A 19761-nucleotide genomic window follows, 5' to 3' on the forward strand; every position below is an offset into this window, starting at 1 on the left:
TGATAGTTTATGGGTCCTATAGTTTTGTCATCCTCTCAAAACTCTCTCAAGCCTGTTGCAAGAGTACTGAACCCAAAACAAAAAGTCAGAATTGCCAGAGCAAAGTGATTTTCATCCCATTGCTTTCAGGAATAAATCTATGTCCTGTCAAAAGTTGAAGACACGGATGTGGGTCACGAAATCTAATCGGCCATGCTGTAAAGCGTGTAGGACCACTGGGTTTGGCCCCGATTAAATCAGGCTTTCTGTGCACAGTTGTTGAGGGTGCCCCACCCATCATGTCGCTCAAGGCCAAGGAATAAAAACCTGCTTCTCCTGCTATGTTTCTGGCCTAAAGGGAGATGCTGGCTCTCCCCCCTTCTTGTCTAAACATGCTCAGCCTGTCCTGCTGCTCTCTGGAACAATACGCAGTGTTAAGCTTTGATTTTAACCCTTTCGGAGCAGTGCATCTGGTCATTTCCAGATGGCTAGGGGGTCGGGGACGGTGCATGGAAGCTGGAAGGCTGGTCTAGGCTGTGTTACGAACAGGGGGCCAGGAGGGGACCCTGGCCGTGGTTGTGGTCGGTGGAGGGTTCTGGCCCTCCTTAGGGGAGCCCACATGCTTAGCCGGGGTCCATGGCGGGACTGGGGACGGGGAGCGTCCATCCCACCTTCCCCCGGCCACTGGCTCTCCATCCAGGCAGCCTCTGCTCATTACAGCCTACGCACGAGCCCTGATGAATGCAGTTGTTTCCTGGGCCACAGAACCACACCCCAGAGAATGTGGTCCCTCCTCTCCGAGTGTTTACTGTCTAGTTCAGAAGACAGGACACGTGTGATTGTTACCTAAAGCAGGATTTCAACAAGTGCGCTTTTATGAGGGAGGACCTCAGAGGAAGGGGAACTCAGAAAGGCCATGTGAGGTTAGGGAAGTGAAGAGACGGGGCTGAGCTCTGCGGGCGGGACAGAGCAGGCTTGGCCACAGTTGGGTCCTGTGAGGTGCATTCACCCGGCCAGTATTGATCGAACTCCCTCCGGGCGAGGTACCAGGATCATGCAGTGCGTAAAATACATAGATATTCCTGCCCTTGTGTGCCTTACAGTCTAGACCTATGCACAGACTTACGGCTTCTCTTGCCGGAGCCCCAAGCCAAGGGTCTGGGGCAAATCATTCTTGTGGATGTTTCTGATTTTAACACGTAACTCGCACTTGCCAACTTGCAGTTGGCATCCAAGGGGAGATTTCCCTCACATCCACTCTGCGTCTCAGCTTGGCCTCATACTGTTTAAACCGTCTAAAACCAGATTGGCTGCTAGGTAGGGTGTTCCAAAGACCGTGACGACTGTCACCAGAGTCTGCCCAGGCAGAGGGACCTAACTCATAGCCAAAATGGCACAGACAACCAGCCGTGCAACTGTGTGACAAGGAACTGGAGTTTGGAGCTTTGAGTTCACAAACCAGACGGACTCTTCGCTTTTCCCTTTGGCGTGGCTTGTGACCGTGGTGTTTGTGGCTCCAGGATCCACCACCAGAGAATGCTGGCAAGTGGTTGTGACAAAGACAGCCAATAGCCGCAGGGAGTCCGGATTTCATCATCGACACTCAGAACAGTTTTGCTTAATATAATTTTAATTATATTATTTATAAATATAATATATTATATAAATATAAATATATTATATTATATTATTAATATATTATTAATATTAATTATATCATTAATATATTATATTAATGATATAATTATATATTAATAATATAATTATATATTATATAATATATAATATATACTATATATAATTAATATATATTATATATAATTAATAATAATTAATATATAATTAATATTATATAAATATATTATATAAATATAATATAATATAATATAATATAATAATATATAATATATTATATATACATATATATACATATATATATTATATATAATATAATATAATATAATATATTATATATACATTTGCTTAATATAATTTTAATTATATTATTTATAAATATAATATAATATAATAATTATATTATATATATAATATAATATAATATAATTATTATATTATAATTAAATATAATTAATAATTTTAATAACGCTTTGGGCGTGTATAGTACTTTTTCAACGTGTTCTCGTATTTGTTATCTCTTTATCCTCAACACCACAGACAGAATAACGATAGCCAGTGTTTCTGAGCTGAGAGCAGGCACTTGTGTTTGATTGTTTCATCCTCCCATCATGTCTGAGGTGAAGAAAGTTTACTGTAGCTCTCTTTTTCAGGTAAGTGGGTAAACTGAGGCAAGGGGCAATTTTTTTTTTTTTAATACTTACCCAAGATCACACAGCTAGGAAATGACAATTCTGAATCCTGGACACACGTCCTTCCGGAAACAGGTCACCACATGCCCCAAATCAATTTCCCAAAAGGCAAATTTGCCGAGTGACCGCTTCACTGGATTGAGCATTATCCCCCCAGGTTTTGGCTTTTCCCTCTCCTTCCTGTGCCTCTTCCTTAGCCTCAGAGGTTCTCGGTTGGAGCCTAGCTGGAATCTGTATCAGTTGGCTTGGGCTGCATAATAAAACACCGCAGACTGGGAGTCTTAAACAGCAGAACTTTATTTGTCACAGTTCTGGAGGCTGGGAAGTCTTTGATCAAGGTGCTGACCAATTGGATGCCTGGCGAGGGCTCTCTTCCTGGCTTGTAGAAGGCCACCTTCTTGCTGTGTCTTCACCTGTCAGAGAGAAAGACCAAGCTCTCTCTCTGGTCTCTTCTTAGTAGGACACTAGCCCCATCAGGAGGGCCCCACCCTCATGACCTCATCCAACCCTTATCACACTGGTGGGGGGGGGGGGTCAGGGCTTCAACATACCAGTTCTGGAAGGACACATTCCATCCATTACAGAATCTCACGTATTTCATCGTACAGGCAGAGCAAACCCAGGGAAAAGATAAATCCGCAGAAACACGAAAGCTGGCACATCCAAGTTGGTAGAAAATTCCCGATTCCCATGCAAAAGTGACACAGGGACACGTGAAAATGTGACAGGTGAAACCACTGGTCAGTTTTCACGTGACAGGGAGAAGGCTAAGACGTAGGGGGTGGGCCTGCCCAAAAAAAGTCAAACCTGAATCAGATTTTGCCGTTGGGTCTAGAAGTCAGTTAACAGGGGCTTGGGAGGACATTTTAAATCACACCAGGGGGTGCAATCAGCCACGTCCAAAATTGAGAAAGTTTACAGGACAAACAACTGAATTTTGTTTATAAATATATGGCAGGGAAGACAAAGGAGGAACTTACACATGAAAAGAGAAGAGACATGTGAACCAAATGCAACGTGTGGTGGAGTTTCTTTGGATCCTGGATCAGAATTTTAAAAAAATTATAAAAGTGTTTGTATATATGTATTTTATAAATAAAACATTGGTGAGACAGTGGATGATATTTAAACATTAACTGGAGTTCTGAGGATCCTAACAAATCATTGTTAATTTTAAAAAGTGGCTACTCGGGGCGCCTGGGTGGCGCAGTCGGTTGAGCGTCCGACTTCAGCTCAGGTCACGATCTCACGGTCCGTGAGTTCGAGCCCCGCGTGGGGCTCTGGGCTGATGGCTCAGAGCCTGGAGCCTGTTTCCGATTCTGTGTCTCCCTCTCTCTCTGCCCCTCCCCCGTTCATGCTCTGTCTCTCTCTGTCCCAAAAATAAATAAACGTTGAAAAAAAAAAATTAAAAAAAAAAAAAGTGGCTACTCATAGAATTGTAGTTCTATTTAAAAAGAATTCTTATCTTGTAGAGAAACACGTAGAAATATATTGGAGGTGCCTGGGTGGCTCAGTCAGTTAAGCGTCCGACTCTTGGTTTCGGCTCGGGTCATGATCTCACGGTTCATGGGTTTGAGTCCCACATCAGGCTCTGCACTGGCAGCACAGAGCCTGTTTGGGATTCTCTCTCTCTCCCTCTATCTCTGCCCTACTCCCCCCACCCCCTCATGCTTTCTCTCTCTCTCTCAAAATAAATAAACTTCAAAAAAAGAAATCATGTTGGATGGAGTTACATGATATCTGAGGTTTGTTTCAAAATAGTCTAGTGTATGTGAAGAACGAGAGAAAGGGAAATAGTAGGGGTGGGGTGGGGGGAACAGATGAGAACAGGCTGGCCGAGTGCTGATAACTGTCAAATCTAGATGCTGGGTAGGTGTGCACGAGTTTCTCAACTTTTGTATGTTTGACAACTTCCGTAAGGAAATGTTTAATAAATAATAAGTCAACGCTGCTTTGTAGAAAGCCCTTAAACGTTTAGCAAACAGGGAGTGCATTGAGGGAGTGGATTTCAGGTACTCGACCTTGAATCCTTTCTGTCTGACCGCATTTCTTGTGATATCAAGTGGAGGATAGAATTTTAGAGAAAGGATGTTATTCAGAGGCCCATCTACTTTCTCCGTTCTTCTGACATGTGTTCAAGGACCCAGATATAATTTCTGCAGGGCTACTGAGCTTTTAGAGGCATGGCATGAGGCCACCTCTGCTCTCCCAAATTGGCTCCTGCCACATGGCTTCCCCCTGTGACACTTCCAACAGGTGGTTCTAGCTAACGCTAGGCAGGATGTCATATGCCCCGTGTGGATGAGTGTCCTGGCGTTATTGGGTCTGCAGAAGTAATACTCCCAACAATGGGGTCTGACTTACTCCAGTTATAAGATTAAATAAGTATTGGGGATATAATGTACAGCTCGAGGACTACAGTTAACCCTGCTGTCTGGTATATTTGGAAGTTGCTGAGAAAATAGATCCTAAAGATTCTTATCATGAGGAAAAAAACATTTCTCTCTCTCTCTCTTTTCCTGTATCCGTATGAAATGATGGGTATTAACTAAACTTACTGTGGCAATCATTTCATAATTTAGAAGCCACATCATCGTGTGCCTACCTGAAACTTATGCAGTGCTGTATGTCAATTACATGTCGATAGAACTGAAAGAAAAAGAAACAGAAAAAAATTCCCTTTGCTGCTTCTGTTGAGCTAAGACTGAGACCCCCAGATACACTCTAAGAAAGCAATCTTTCTGATGTGGGGCAGCCCCGAACTGACATGTTAGGGCCTCAGGGCAAAGGAAGGGCCCCACGAGGGTGTTTAAAACCAATTTCTTTTTTTTAATGTTTATTTATTTTTGAGAGTGAGACAGAGCATGAGCAGGAGAAGGGCAGAGAGAGAGGGAGACACAGAATCCGAAGCAGGCTCCAGGCCCTGAGCTGTCAGCACAGAGCCCTACATAGGGCTCAAACTCATGGAACCATGAGATCACGACCTGAGCTGAAGTCAGACGCTTAACCGACCGAGCTGCTTAGGCGCCCCTCCATGAGGATGTTTATGACACACAAACACTAAATAACCTGAATGACTGTTACCGAGGTAACTGGATTTTCCTGTCCACTTGGGCCTGGTTTTGGGTGAGGCAGAATTTAAGGAGGTGCTCAGTGTTAGAGTCCCATGGGCACAGGTGGGCCCCGAGATGTTGCTCCCCAGGCTCCGAGCCTGCCTTGCCTGAGCACTGTCTCTTACCTGGGCTCCCCTGGTCCAACGGACTCCTGACTTCTCAGCTTCTTTTCTTACCTGCCACCCTGCAGCACGGTGGTTTATTCTCAGCAGAGCAGGGGAGGAGTTCTGGTGTCCGTACGTCAGAACTTAACGCTTCCCCCCTCTACTGTTTTTGCCGTGGCTTCTTGGCTGCTGCTCACACGTGGCGGTCCTTGGCCTTCCTGGTTTCTCTGCCTGGCATTCCTTTCCGACACAGCTTCCGAGAGCCGCACGGCTTCCTCCCCTACCTCCTGCAGAGAGAGCCTCACAGAAGGATCACCCTCTCCACGAGGTTGTCCCTGACCTCTTTGGCTTTGCGCCTGCTCCCCCCCACACTCAGGAGCCGCGCCCCGCCTCGACGTTCTCGCCGGCACTTACATTTTACTCGTTTCATTTCTTACCCCCGCAAGACAGTAAGTGGCATGAGGGCAGGGTTTGTTTTCGTGTGTGATCCTTTCTCTGCTGTACGCACAGTGCCGAGACTGAGACCCGTCACTCGGTCCCTGTTTGCTGGATGGGTGGCGAGGCACGGGGGAATCATTTCAGACTCCACGTGGGCAGCTGATGCCCCAGGTCCCTCCTGGCCATCCCCCTGGGACTCTCGGCCCCAGCCAGCGCATGACCATGCTCTGATTTGGCAGGTAAAATAACAGTGCTCTACCGCCAGAGATCACACTACCCCCCCACCCCCACCCCCCACCCCCCCACCCCCTGGCGCCTTTGTCTTTTTTGGCCTCAGCTCATCAGAAGCTTTGTCTCTGGAAAACCAACAGAGCCCTCTGCCAGAAAGGTCTGCCCGACCTTCTTGTTATTTCAGCTGTTTTCAAGGCCCTCCAGCAGGCTGCTTGGCCACAGGGAGGCCCTCAGGGAGCCAGGTCAGGTGACGGACTTCCAGCCCTGATATTCAGACACCGCTACACCGCAAAGCCCATCTTCAGGTTGCCTCATTCCATTCCATTCTCAGCCCTTCTGGCCGGCAGCTTGCCTGTGGTCATTTCACTGCTCACGAGCCCCGCTCGCTTTCCCACAAGCGAGCCCGGAACTTGAAGGGAGGCCAGACTTTGCAGACCCAGAAGCCTTGCTTTACGGTGGGGGTCGTGGAGGAAAACACAAGGCCCTGCAAAGCCCACTGGCAACTCAAGTTCACTCTGTCGCTGCCTGAGGAACATTGAGGCACGGGCAGTGCTCATGCTTGTGCTCAGCAGGGGTCTATCCCAGTTTGTTCTGCTTGGATGGAGCAGGGGGGCCTTCCCTGTGGGGTCTGTTGGGGAAGGTGGTCAAGTTCCTTCCAGCCCAGTGGAAGAAGGATGGGATGCTCTATTTGCCGAAGACTCCCCTTTGCTTCCTTAGCCCATAGCCATGCTCCTTGCCTGTGTCCACTCTCCCTTCGGAGAAGGGGGAGGGTGATGCATAAAGCAAGCTGGGGAAGCAACCTCAGATCAGCTCGGAGCCCAAGGATGCTTCCCCCAAGTTCATCGAGGTGTAACAGACAAATAAACCTTGTTCGGGTTTACCGTATACAGTGTGATGTTTTGATGTGCGGATACAGTCTGAAACGATTTCCAAAAATCTAATAAACACATGCCTCACCTCACGCGGTTACGTACGTTTTAAATTTCTTGTGGTGAGACATCTAAGATCGACCTTCTTAGCGAATTTCAAGTATGCAACAGAGTCTCATTAATCGGCATCTCTATGCTATACACTGAATCCCTCAAAGCTGTTCACCTTGCGTCACTGAAAGTTTGTCCTCTTTGACCAGTATCGTCCCATTTATCCCTCTACCCCCACCCCAGCCCCTGGCAACCACCATTCTACCCTTTGCTTCTATGTGTTTGACTTTTCCACATTTCGAATAGAAGCGAGACCACACGGCGTTTCTTTCGCTGTGTTTGTCTCGCTGCTGCCTGGCTTATCTCACTCCGCATAATGTCTCCCAGGTTTAGAAGTTGTTGCTTCTTTTCCACAAGCCTTCTTTTTACAGGCTGAATAATATTCCATTGTGTGTATATTATATATGCAGTGCATTTTCTTTTGTCATCCACCCACAGACACTTAGATTGTTTCCATATCTCGGCTGCTGTGAATAACGTTGCAGTAAACACAGGGTGCCGATCTCCCTTCATGATAGTGATTTCATTTCTCTGGATATATACCCCAGAAGTGGGGTTGCTGGGTCATATGGTCATTCTATTTTTAATTTTTTGAGGAAATGCCATCCTGTTTTCCATAATGTCAGCTTGGGTCTTTTTTTTTTTTTTTTTTTTTGTAATGTTTTTATTTACTTTTGAGACAGAGACAGAGCATGAGCAGGGGAGGGACAGAGAGAGAAAGAGACACAGAATCTGAAACAGGTTCCAGGCTCTGAGCTGTCAGCCCAGAGCCCGACGTGGGGCTCGAACTCACAAACTGTGAGATCATGACCTGAGCCGAAGTCGGACGCTTAACCGACTGAGCCACCCAGGCAACCCTGTCAGCTTGGGTCTTAATCAAAGTCCATGGCCTCAGGTCCATTCTTTGAATCTCCGGTTTGCCTTTTCACTGTAGTTTAAATAAATAAATAAATGGGGAAAAGATTAAATATCTCCCTGGAGGTATGGGCATGAAGGATAATGCAATGGTGTACTGGCTAAATTAGCTTATTTCCATTCAGTGAAATTTTTAAGTACGAATGATTCTCTTTGGAAATCCTCAAAGGAATGTTTTATCGTGGAACTGTTAAGAAAAACAATCTGTTTATTTATGTTCCCACCTTAATTTTAGCTTTTTTCTTAAGTGAATTTTTTTCCCCTGAAGTCCTTCGTGTTGGGTCATTCCAAAATGGATTACTGACGAAGAATGAGGCCACTCTAGAGTTCCAAGCTAAGTAGCTTTAAGAAGAAAAGCCTTCTATGATTGTTGCTCATGGTCAGGAGCCAGTAGAATGAGGCTGGGAATCTAGCAGCAGGTCAATAAGTGCTTGTTGGGCACCCTCCTTGTGCAAGAGCTCTTTCTTCTTCTAGAAAGGGAGAAGTCTTTGGGGCCTCAAGATCAACAAATATTGGTTGAATCTAATTGAGTTTGAAAGAATAACTCTCCTTTTGGAAAACAGAAGAATTCGCATTTCTGAACAATTGATTCATTGGCCTCCAGATGACCATGACTGTTTACTTAAACTTTCCCTTTTATTTTGGTTAAGTATGTATCTTCCCATCCTTTTGAGTTTATCTGGGTCTTCCAGAACTTACATATCTCCAACCCCGCCCCTCCCCGATCCACTTGGGTTGGCAGTCGGGGTGGCTGGCTGGCTCTGTACATTCTTTCCGCAAGGGCAGGGACACATAAGTGCGAATCACATCCACCATAACCCCAGCCCCGGTAGCATCTTTATGTATTACAAATCGGTTCTCTAGCTCTAACACTCCCAGTGGCTTGGGTGTCCAACATGCTTTCATTCGGTCCAGAATTTCAAGTCTGTGCCTCCTTAGTAGCCTCATAAATTTAGGGCTTTCAAGTGAAAGGGGGGTGATATGGTTTTTATTCTATGGTTCCCATTTGCAAGTGGCAGTTGAAAATATAACCTTCAGTTCCTGTTTTTTCAAAGTTCAACCTGATATTTTGCTTTTGTGCTTGTCCACTGAAGCTGAATTCTCTCCAGTAGGTTAAGCATCTCCAGTGAGGTTAGTTTTCTTCTTGGACAAGAATCATGATGGTTTTTGTTTTGTTTTGTTTTAGTTTTTTAACTTTATTTATTTATTTCGAGAGAGAGAAAGCACAAACAGAAGAGGGGCAGAGAGAAGGACAGACAGAATCCCAAGCAGGGCAGAGCCCGATGTGGGGCTCGAACTCATGAACCATGAAATCACGACCTGAGCCAAGATCAAGCGTTGGATGCTTAACTGACTGAGCCACCCAGGCACCCCAGGATGTTTTTATTTCTGAGCATCTTGTTACTCAAGGTGTGATTTAAGGGCTCGGAACGTAGGCGTCCCCTGGGAGCTGTATTTGATAAGTTCTATAGCTGATTTGTGTGTACATCTAAGTGTGACAAACCCTGATTGAGCATGTCTTATAGTTTCTTATTAAAAATTACATTGTCGAGATATAAAGGGACAATTTCCATTAAATTTGTTTGAAATGTTTTCCTGACATTTTATGGTGAAAGATTTCCACTAGCAAAATCGAAAGTTCTACTGTTAAGTACCTGTATATTCTCCACCTAGATAACACCATTAATATCTTTATGTTTCTTTTTTTCTCAAATTAATTTCCATCAAGAATTATAAAATTCAGGGGCGCCTGGGTGGCTCAGTCGGTTAAGTGTCTGACTTCGGCTCAGGTCAGGATCTCCCCGTTCCTGAGTTCGAGCCCCGCATCAGGCTCTGAGCTGTCAGCACAGAGCCTGGAGCCTGTTTCGGATTCTGTGTCTCCCTCTCTGTCTCTGCCCCTCCCCCGCTCATGCATGAGTGCTCTCTCTCTCTCAAAAATAAATAAACATTAAAAAAAATTAAAAAAAAGAATTTTGTAGAGATATATTAGTTGACAGCATGACTCTTAGAAAGAATCATGTCTTGGAAACGAAGGTTTCACTCTTCTAGAATTTTCAGTGGGTTTGACAAGGTCATAATTAGTTTGGGAATTTCTTGGGAATCAGAGAAGCATGGTGGGGTGAGAGTGGGGGAGCAACTGGGCTTTGGCAGAGTTGGGTGCTAGTCTTTGCCCGTCCCAGGGCCGTGGACCTCAGTGTTCCCATCCATACGGTGAATGGGTTGAGTGACACCATCTATAATGCCATTACCAACCTTGTGATTGTAGGTCCATTGCAAATATTACTGTCATCATGATTTCTCAGGTGGAGAAACTGATGAACCAGTTGCATATTCGAATCAGAAGGAAAACATCTGTTGGCATGGAAAAGAGATTATTTCCTAAGCTACTGAGTAAAACACAGCTGCACTGGCAGTTTAACTCTGTTTTCTTGTCAATTTTTGTTCTTTCAGGAAACCTGACAGAAACATGAAGCCCTCCACCATCTGGAACTGAGAAACCCATTCAAGGCTGACTGCGGCTTCTAGAACGTCCAGGTGTTCTGCAGATGTGAGAATTTATCCTGCTCTCACCAGCTGGAGTCCCGAACAGATGCAAAGCTTGTGCTGTGGCCCTAACGTCCCCAAGCACAGAGGGGTCATTTTTTAAGTGGCCAAAGAGCCATCACTGACACGGGTATCTGATTGCCGCACGCGGCTGGTCGTCTCTCGGAGCTGCAGGGGGCAAACCAAATTCGAGGTTGCGAATTTCCTGACTGTCTTGAATTAGGATGCCAGGTGGGGGCCTCATTTCCGCAGCCCCAGCGTCCTTCTAGGCACCCCACCAACACGACCCCCACAACCAGTATCTCCTTGCAGACTCCACCACTGCTTCTCCAGAGACTCCCTGCACTTTGAGCAGAAGGAAGCTCTTGGAAAAATCCTTAGCTGTGGCCCACAGACAGTCATTGCCCTCCCCTGCCCACCATGGGCTGGCTTTTTCTAAAGGTTCTCTTCGTGGGGGCGACTTTCCTGGGATGTCTTTATCCTCTCGTGGATTTTTGCTGCAGCGGGGACACAAGAGGCCAGAAGCCGAATTTTGTGATCATTTTGGCAGATGACATGGGGTGGGGTGACCTGGGAGCAAACTGGGCGGAAACGAAGGACACTGCCAACCTTGATGAGATGGCTGCAGAAGGAATGAGGTGAGTCTTGAGGATGGCTGGCTCTTGGCGCGGGAGGGGGCAGCATAAAGCACTTGAGCAATCGATGGCTCCGTGTGGACTTAGCGAATTGATTGATTCATTTGGTTTGAAGCCAGTACGGGCATCTGGAAGAAATCCATCCATTCATCTATCTGATAACACTCAGGGTGTGTGTGGGGGGGGGGGCAGGGGGCTGGGAGTACAGAGGTAAACAAGATACCTCTGGAGCCTGTAGTCTGGGGGAGGAGACCAGTTAAAAGGAGAGTAGGCATTGCGGTCTAGAACCTGAGCCTGCTTCAGGCAGTTTTGGACTCTTCAGGGAGGGTGTGGAACCTAGCCCGGGGGCTCCAGAGAGAAGGTGACCTTTGAAGAGCGAGGAGTCGAGCACACGAAGTTAAGAGGACTTATCTGTGAGCAGATGGGACTTACTGGTACGCGTCTTAGAGGAACTTAACTCCAAGGGACCATAAAAGAGAAGGGCGTGTGCATCTTAGTGGGTTGGGATGTTCATAAGCTCCTTGCCTGCTTGGAAAGAGAACATGTATTTGAGTGTTCAGAGTTTTATTTTATTTTATTAAAAAATTTTTAATGTTTATTTGTGAGAGAGAAAGAGAGAGAGAGAGAGCGAGAGAGAGAGACAGAGTGTGAGCAGGGGAGGGGCAGAGAGAGAGGGAGACACAGAAGCCAAAGCAGGCTCCAGGCTCTGAGCTGTCAGCACAGAGCCTGATGTGGGTCTGAACCCACAGACCTCGAGATCATGACCTGAGCCCAAAGTCGGATCTCGACAGACTGAGCCAACCAGGTGCCCAGGGCAGTCAGACTTTGTGTGTTCATCTTGGGCTGACAACCATCCGACTGTCCAGCTCAGCTTGTGCTACGTTAAACCCCTCTGTTCACTTCAGTGGGAATCATTCCAGGTAACTGGTTAGGACAATGTGCGGGGCATCTGCACAGAATTTGAGCCACTTGTATCCTCGGGCCTGGAGCTTCCCCAGAGACACGGACCCTTGGGGTCCCTGCACCTGGTCTCACCCACTGCAGTCCATCCACCTCACCTCAGCCAAAGGGAAATTTCTAGAAACACTCCTCTGTTTCCAGTCCTTGATAGGCATTTTGTGGCCCCAGGGATACAATCCAAACTCTGGACAGCAGCTTCTAAGACCAGCCCGTCTTGCACACTGGCTTTCTGCACGGCCCCTCTGTGCACCTGTTGCCTCCTTCTGTCTGGACCTTACCTGTGTGATTCCGCCTTCCTGGTTTACTTTCCGCTTCCTCTGCTTAGTTAGTTTCTGCTCACCATCTGGATCCCCAGTGCCTCATGAGGTCCTGGGGAAAGCTTTCTTGGATGCTGCGTGGGTCCTCCGCCAGCTCCCTTGCTGCTCTCGTGGTGATCGCTTACCTGTCTGACCCCCTGTGTTGGGTTGAATAACATGCTCCCCCAATTCATGTTCACCTGGAACCTCAGCACAGGACCTCATTTGGAAACAGGGACTTGGCAAATGTAATTTATTGTGGGCCTTAATGACACCACCCTCCACTGAGGGTGGGTCCCAAATCCAATGACTTGTGTCCTTACAAGAAGAGGAGAGGACACAGAGAGACACCCAGAAGAGGTGATGGGAAGACACGGGCAGGGAACAGTGTTGGGTCTGCAAGCCGAGAACTCCCGGGGCCACCGGCCACCACGAGAAGCCAGGCGGGGGCTCAGGACAGCTTCTCTTTGTGAGCTTCCATCTTGGTTTCAGACTTCCAGCCTCTTGAACCGTCACAGAACACATTCCCGTCATTTTCAGCCTCCAGTTTCTGGTAATTTGTGGCGGCCACAGGAAATTCATACACGCACCCCGCCCCCCCCAGCTCTGGCCTTCGGGAAGAAAAATGCCTTTTCTCTTCTTCCTCTCTGGTATTCCTAGCACAGAGCACAGTGCCTGGTACATCGTAGACAGTTTAGAAATAATTGTTCATCAATGAATGGGCTTTAGAAGTTCAAGCTACCAGGGCATCTGGGTGGCTCAATTGGTTAAGCATCTGACTTCGGCTCAGGTCATGATCTCAGGGTTCGTGGGTTCGAGCCCTGTGTTGGGCTCTGGGCTGACAGCTCAGAGCCTGGAGCCTACTTTGGATTCTGTTTCCCTCTCTCTCTCTCTCTGCCCCTCCCCTGCTTGCTCTCTGTCTCTGTCTCTCTCCAAAAAAAAAAAAAAAAAAAAAAATTAAAAAAAGTTCAGGGCACCTGGGTGGCTCAGTCAGTTAAGGATCCAACTTTGGCTCAGGTCATGATCTTGCGGTTCGTGGGTTCGAGCCCCTCATCAGGCTCTGTGCTGACATCTCGGAGCTTGGAGCCTGCTTCCGATTCTGTGTCTCCCGCCCTCTGCCCCTCCCCCACTTGTGTTCAATCTCTTTCTCTCTCAAAAAGTAAATAAACATTTATAAAATTAACAAAAAAAAGAAGTTCAAGATATCTTGAAATGTCACCCCAAATTTTGCGTGTTGGAATTTTTTTTTTTTTCCTGGAGAGATTTAATCCATAGCATTTACCAGATTTCAAAGGGAAGCAGATTGCCAAATCCTCAAGAGCTTCTGCTTTTAGTGGGTTTGTGGGGAAATATCTGGCCCCTTATTTACATCGAGATTTCTGAGGCCTCGGCATTCTCCTTATGAGCTGTCACTGCAGGCATGCTGTCCTCCTGAGCAGAAACCAGATGCAAACACAGCTCGGCGGGCTCTCCTATTTTTTTCCTCCCTTTATGAAAATACCCTCCCCATTTGAGCCTTGTGACAGGGGCCGAGCGGACGGCCCTCTGGCCCAACGTGGGCAGCTTTTCTCTCTGTGCCTTGTTGACAGGAAAGCAGGCTTCCTGTGAGGCCGCGGATTGATTCATCACTGGCTTCTCCCCCTGCCTACTCACGGCCAGTGGGGAACCATGACTTTCAGACAAGAAGCCCTATTGCCAAACAGGGTCTATGGGTGACTAGAGAAAGCCTCTTTTTTCCTTGGGGTATTGTTTCCCAGGACTCCCACAACAAATCACTATCAACTGTGTGGCTTAAAGCCACTCCCATCTACTCTCTCACAGTTCAGAAGGCTAGAAGTCCTGAATCAAGGTGACGGCAGGGCTGGTTCCTTCTGGAAGCTCTGGGGGAGCATGGGTTCCATGCCTCCCTCCTCGCTTCTGGTGGCCGCAGGCGATCCTTGGCCTCCTCGGTTTGTGGTTGCGTCACTCCTTTCCCTGCCTCCACTGTTCCGCGGCACTCTCCCCACGTGCCTGTCTATATCCCCCTCTTCTCATGAGGCCACCAGCCACTGGCTCTCAGGCCCATCCTAATCCAGTATGACCTCATCTCAACTTGATGACATCTGCAAAGGCCCTCTTTCCACATAAGGTCACATTCCCAAGTTCTAGATTGACATGAAATTTGTGTGTGTGGGGGGGGAAGCTTTTCCACCCAGAGCAGTGAGCTCAGCTGCGTATATTTTTATCTCTGCTCCTAACATAGCCTGTAATGTAGCAGGTTTTCGATAAAAGATTGTTGCTTTGAAGATTGGACATCCTGCTTAAGAAGTCGGGCTCTGGGGGTGCCTGGGTGGCTCAGTCGAGTGGGCTTCCAACTCTTGATTTTGGCTGCAGTCATGATCTCGCTGTTATAGGATCAGGACGGAACCCCGTGTTGGGCTCTGCACTGGGTGTGGAGACTGCTTGGGATTCTCTGCCTCTCTCTGCCTCTCTCCCCTGCTTGTGCTCTCTCTCTCTCAAAAAAAAAAAAAAAAAAAAAAAAAAGGAAAGGGGAGGAGAGGGGAGGGGAAGGGAAGGGAAGGGGTTAGCCTCTGGAGCCAGATGGCTTGGGTTCAAATCCCAACTCTATTACTTTCTGTCTGTATGACTCTGGACCCTCAGAGCTTTGCTTTCCCCTTCTGTTAATGGGGTGGCCACACCCACCTCATAGGATGGTGTAGGGATTAAATCAAGTCATCCAGGTAGGCAATTAGCACAGAGCTTGGCATGCAATAGACATAGATAGATGTTAACTATGGTTATTTTTGGTATTGGGATTAGAAATAATATGCATTTGAATTGCCGATGTGAATTGGCTCCCCTGCCGGGTGAACGGTCTAAATGATAAATCATGGAAGGAGTGGGTTCCAGAGACAAATAAGTCCCTGTTCATCTCTATGTGGATCGTATACACTGAGCCGACGTCTCTATTTGACTCAAACACAGCAGCTGTAGTAACAGCCAACGCGAGGCGCCAGGCTCTGCGCTTCACCCCATCTAATTCTGGCCACCACCTGATGTTTCTCTTCTTTCACAGGTGAGGAAGTCAAGGTCAAGCCACTTGCCCCCACTTGGCTGTCCTCTGGGGATCTGCTTGATTCTGTTCATTCCTAGACCACGTCCCCCGGGCAACACTTCAATGTCTCCGTAACATTTCCCTTCCAGCACATGCCAGTAGTGGGTTGTTGTTTTTTTTTTTTCTTCCCACTTGGTTATGGTAGATGCGATTTGCCAAATTTGTGGACAGATTGGGCACCATTCACAACATAACTGTGATGTCATCGTTGCTACAGAATGGCAGGATTCCCTGGGGGCAGAAAGGCACAACTGGTAGTGCCTGAACTCTGCTTCCTTTGCAGATTTCCTAACTTCCATTTACCTAGAGGAAGATGAGGGACTGTGGCCTGAAACCCACCGTCGTAAGGTTTATAGAGGAACCATCTCGTTTATGGCAGCTCAGGTCAAAGAGCATCCTCGCCGCGTATCGCATAGGGGGAAACTGAGGCCCGGAGAGAAGTGACGCGTGTTTTGCTATTTTCGCCGCTTTCTAACATGTGGGCGGTGGATTTTCTAGTTTGCAGACCCACCATGTTAAAAACAATGAAAAATAATTTATTTGTGGGAAGGAAAAAGAAAAAAACCCAAAAAACAAAAAACGAAAGTCACCAGGAAGCAGCAAACGTCTCTTTATCAGAGGACATTGCTGACTAGTGTTGAGTGACGGCCCATGTGTGCCCTGTGAGGCAGCTGGGCCCCCTGCACCTGTCAGTAGGTTCAGCAGACAATACCTTTTGCCCTTGACCTGGTGAGCTGGGCATTTCGTCACCGTCCCGTGCAAATCTGAGCCGAGCAGTACTGTTGAACGTCTGAAAGTCTAACGAGGATAAGATAACCCAAGGAAAATGTTGGAATTCAAGGAAATGTTGGAATTCAAATGAAAAGGCCAGGGACTTAGTAATCAGCTGAAATGTAAACCTTTCAAACAGCTAGAGAAAGGGAGCCCAAGGCTTGCATTGCCTTGTGGGCTAGAGGAAGGAATCACTCACTCACACTTTAAAAAAGAGATAAAAAAAAAATGTATTTCATCGGCCTCTCCTCCAGCTCTTCTGGCAGAGAGTTAACTCTGAAAATAAGCTGAATCGTTTAAATCAGTATGAGAACCCAGTGAATAACCTTGACCATGCATCACTAGCATGGTTCTCGCCTCACCGCAGGCCCGGGGAAGGCCAGCGCTGGCTTCACCTTGTGATGAGCCAGCAACTATTTCTTGATAATCCTGAGAGTGAGCAGTAACTCGCCTCCGTCTCCTGGCTGGTGACTTGATTCCAGCCCTGCCTTCGGGTGTCCAGACCCGGGTATGAGCACCTGCGCGGTCGTGACCTGTGCGTCTCTTGGGGGAAGTGGGCCCAGCCAGCAAAGCCCAGATAGTGGCCACTCACTCGGCGGGTCTCCCGGGCTGGCTCAGAAGCGGGGTTGACAGAGCACGTACATTCACTTATGCAAATCGACCTGCGGTCCGTTGCTTTTGCGCCTTGATCTTTTCCCCGCCCGCTTCAGTCCATCTCTGCCCCCCCGTCTCACCTGAGTCGAGTCATTGCTGCTGCTGAGTAAAGACAGTGGCTTAGCTAGGAATCAAAGATCAATATTCACCACTGGAAGGTCAGGGGCTCCCAGGGGCTTCGGTCTGTTTCTAGAAAGGGCCTGGGTGAGGGATGAATTGATGTGTCAATTCAGTCAAATGCCTCGTGTGATTTCTGTTCTCACACTGGCTTTTTGCAGACATTCATCATCCACGCTGTTATGTTTTGGGTCTTTCCCCGCCCCCCCCCCCCCGCCCGCACTCCTCCCCGCCAACTATCCTGCTGCCTTTGGGGTTTTGCAGCAATCCCAGGGAAGCCGAGAGCCAGGCTGGCACTCACAGCTGCAGGGGATGGTAATGAGGTCTTCATGAGAGCTAGGGTAGAAAGAACATTCTGAGTGAGACTTCTATTAATAAGAGAAAGATTCCAACCCCACCGTGTAATCCCTTCCAGCTTTATCTCCACCCCCCAAACAGTCATTCAGACACCCTGGGTTGAGGAAGAAAACCTCTTGTCCTATGACCTTCGCCGCGAACTTTGAGAAATTTGCTCAGCGACACGAGACAGACAATTTTATATCTTTGCCCTTGGGTAAGTAGGTCCAGTGGACATAAAGTCAGGCAATGCCCACCTACCAACTGGGCCACGGTGAAGCCTACTTGAAAGGTCCTGCAGCGTTGGGCCCTGTGGCTTTAATAGATGGGGACACGTAGGGGCACCATCATCTAGGTAGCACTCAATCTTAGAGAAAACCAACTGAAATATTAACCAGTGTGGCCCTCGTGCCAACTGCGAGTTCAAAATTGCCTGTCCAGCGGCTGTTACCTTTTAAGTCTCCCGCCTACTTCGTTTGACAAGGACTCTCTCGCCAGAGCAGGTCATAGGACAAATGCTGCGCCCTAAGAGTCTTCCAGCCGGGGGGCGGGGGTAAGACAAGAAAAGCAGCCTTTAGAATGCAGAAGGTGACCGGGGGGTGAGGGGAGAAGGGGCACCTGGGTGGCTCAGTCAGTTAAGTGTCCAACACTTGGTTTCGGCTCAGGTCATGGTCTCCAGGTTCGTGAGTTCGAGCCCTGCATGGGGCTCTGTGCTGACAGTGCAGAGCCTGCTTAGGATTTTCTCTCTCCCTCTCCGTCTCTCTACCCGACCCTGCACCCCCCCCCCCTCGACCTCACAAAATAAATAAATAAACTTAAAAAATTATTTTTAAAAAGTATTAGAATACAGAAAGGAAATGTACTGTGAGCAGGAACCCCACACCTCCCACCCCTTGTCCCGGGGCTTTAATAACCTAGATTGGATGGAACTGAATTGGACTCTTCTGGGATGGAATTAGCACCTTACTTATCCCTTGGTGACAATCAGGAATGAAAAAGGTCCATGCTGGGGCTTCTTGCCTTTTGGACGGTAGAACCCAGAGCCAGAAGCATGTTAAAGATAGTCCTGGGGGGCTGCAGGAGGAGAGAGGCCATTTCTCCAGAGGGAAGCCAAGAGGTACTGGAGAAAGGATCTCACTGTCGAGACCTTAAAGATGAGTAGGAATTAGCCGGATGAAGGGAGAGGAAAGCGTGTTGTAGGCAGAGGGGAAAACGTGAGCAAAGGCTCAGAACTAAAAAGTGCCCTTTCGCTGGACAAATATTCCTAGAGGCTCCCTCAGGCCCTGTCCTAGGTGCTGGGAATGCATCCATGATCCAGACAACCAGAAGCCCTTGCTCTTCTGGGGCTGCCATTCCAGTGGCTGAATGTGGCTGGGAGCGTGAGGCTGGACCAACGGACATGCCCACCAGCGAAAGGCCTCATATGCACGTTCTAGTGTTCAGACTTGGTCCTGGAGGCAGTGGGGGCCCTGAGGACTGAAGTCCTCAGCCTGCATTTGAGCTGGATTGCTCCAGCTTGCTAGGGAGTGGCCCACACTGGCAGCTGGGGAGGCAGGGGGCAGATTGCAGGAACCTCCAGAATGGCACGGCCCAGGGTCATGAGTGTGGGGAGAAGTGTCCGATCCAGGAGGCACGAGATGCTGGCTTGTGTGTGCATCTTGTCTCATGCCTTGTGTGTGTCCTTCCTTGAGCGTGCATGCGCGCATATCCACAACAAGAATGTGAAAAGGAAAGGGGGAAATCGCCAAGGATCATACCATGCTCGGCTGCTGGGAACCCGTTTTTGGAAAGAACAAGAATATGAGTGGATGGATGAAAGGATGGAAGGAAGGAAGGAAGGAAGGAAGGATAGAAGGTAGGACGGAAGGAAGGATGGAAGGATGGAAAAGTAAACAAAACACACCGAGTTTACTCTTTGCTGCCACATTTGCTCATAGTTTACAAAGGGCCTGCGTATCCATTACCCCAGTGACCCCCCCTGATGACTTTCTGAGCGCTGACTGGTCGCTCTTCCCATTTAACAGAAGGTCACATGGAGGTCGAGCTGCGCTGGTGTTTTTCTGGGTTCCACCTCCCGCCCCATCCCTCTACGCACAAAGGCCACAACAAATACTTTTTAAAACCTATTTCTGCCTCCAAGACTTTAAATTATGAATGGAGCAAAGATAGCCTTTATTCCAGGTACACAGCCATTTAGAGTGTTAGTGCAGAAGGCCTCATCGTCTGTCTTAAATTCCTCACAGATGAAGGCTGGACACGCTTAACTT

General features: G+C 47.9%; 1 protein-coding gene across 4 annotated transcripts in view; it reads left to right on the forward strand.

Annotated features, from left to right (window-relative positions):
* The window catches only part of ARSG (arylsulfatase G), a 109341-nt gene that overhangs the window by 29115 nt on the left and 60465 nt on the right, over nt 1-19761 (forward strand). For all 4 annotated transcript variants that reach the window (XM_045489530.1, XM_045489531.1, XM_045489532.1 and 1 more), the window contains exon 2: nt 10539-11269. In XM_045489530.1, the coding sequence (XP_045345486.1) occupies nt 11052-11269 (218 nt within the window). In that variant the 5' untranslated portion in view covers nt 10539-11051. The remainder of the gene's footprint in view (nt 1-10538; nt 11270-19761) is intronic.

The sequence above is a fragment of the Leopardus geoffroyi genome, chromosome E1 (assembly GCF_018350155.1).
Source record: "Leopardus geoffroyi isolate Oge1 chromosome E1, O.geoffroyi_Oge1_pat1.0, whole genome shotgun sequence".
In the NCBI taxonomy this organism is placed as follows: domain Eukaryota; kingdom Metazoa; phylum Chordata; class Mammalia; order Carnivora; family Felidae; genus Leopardus; species Leopardus geoffroyi.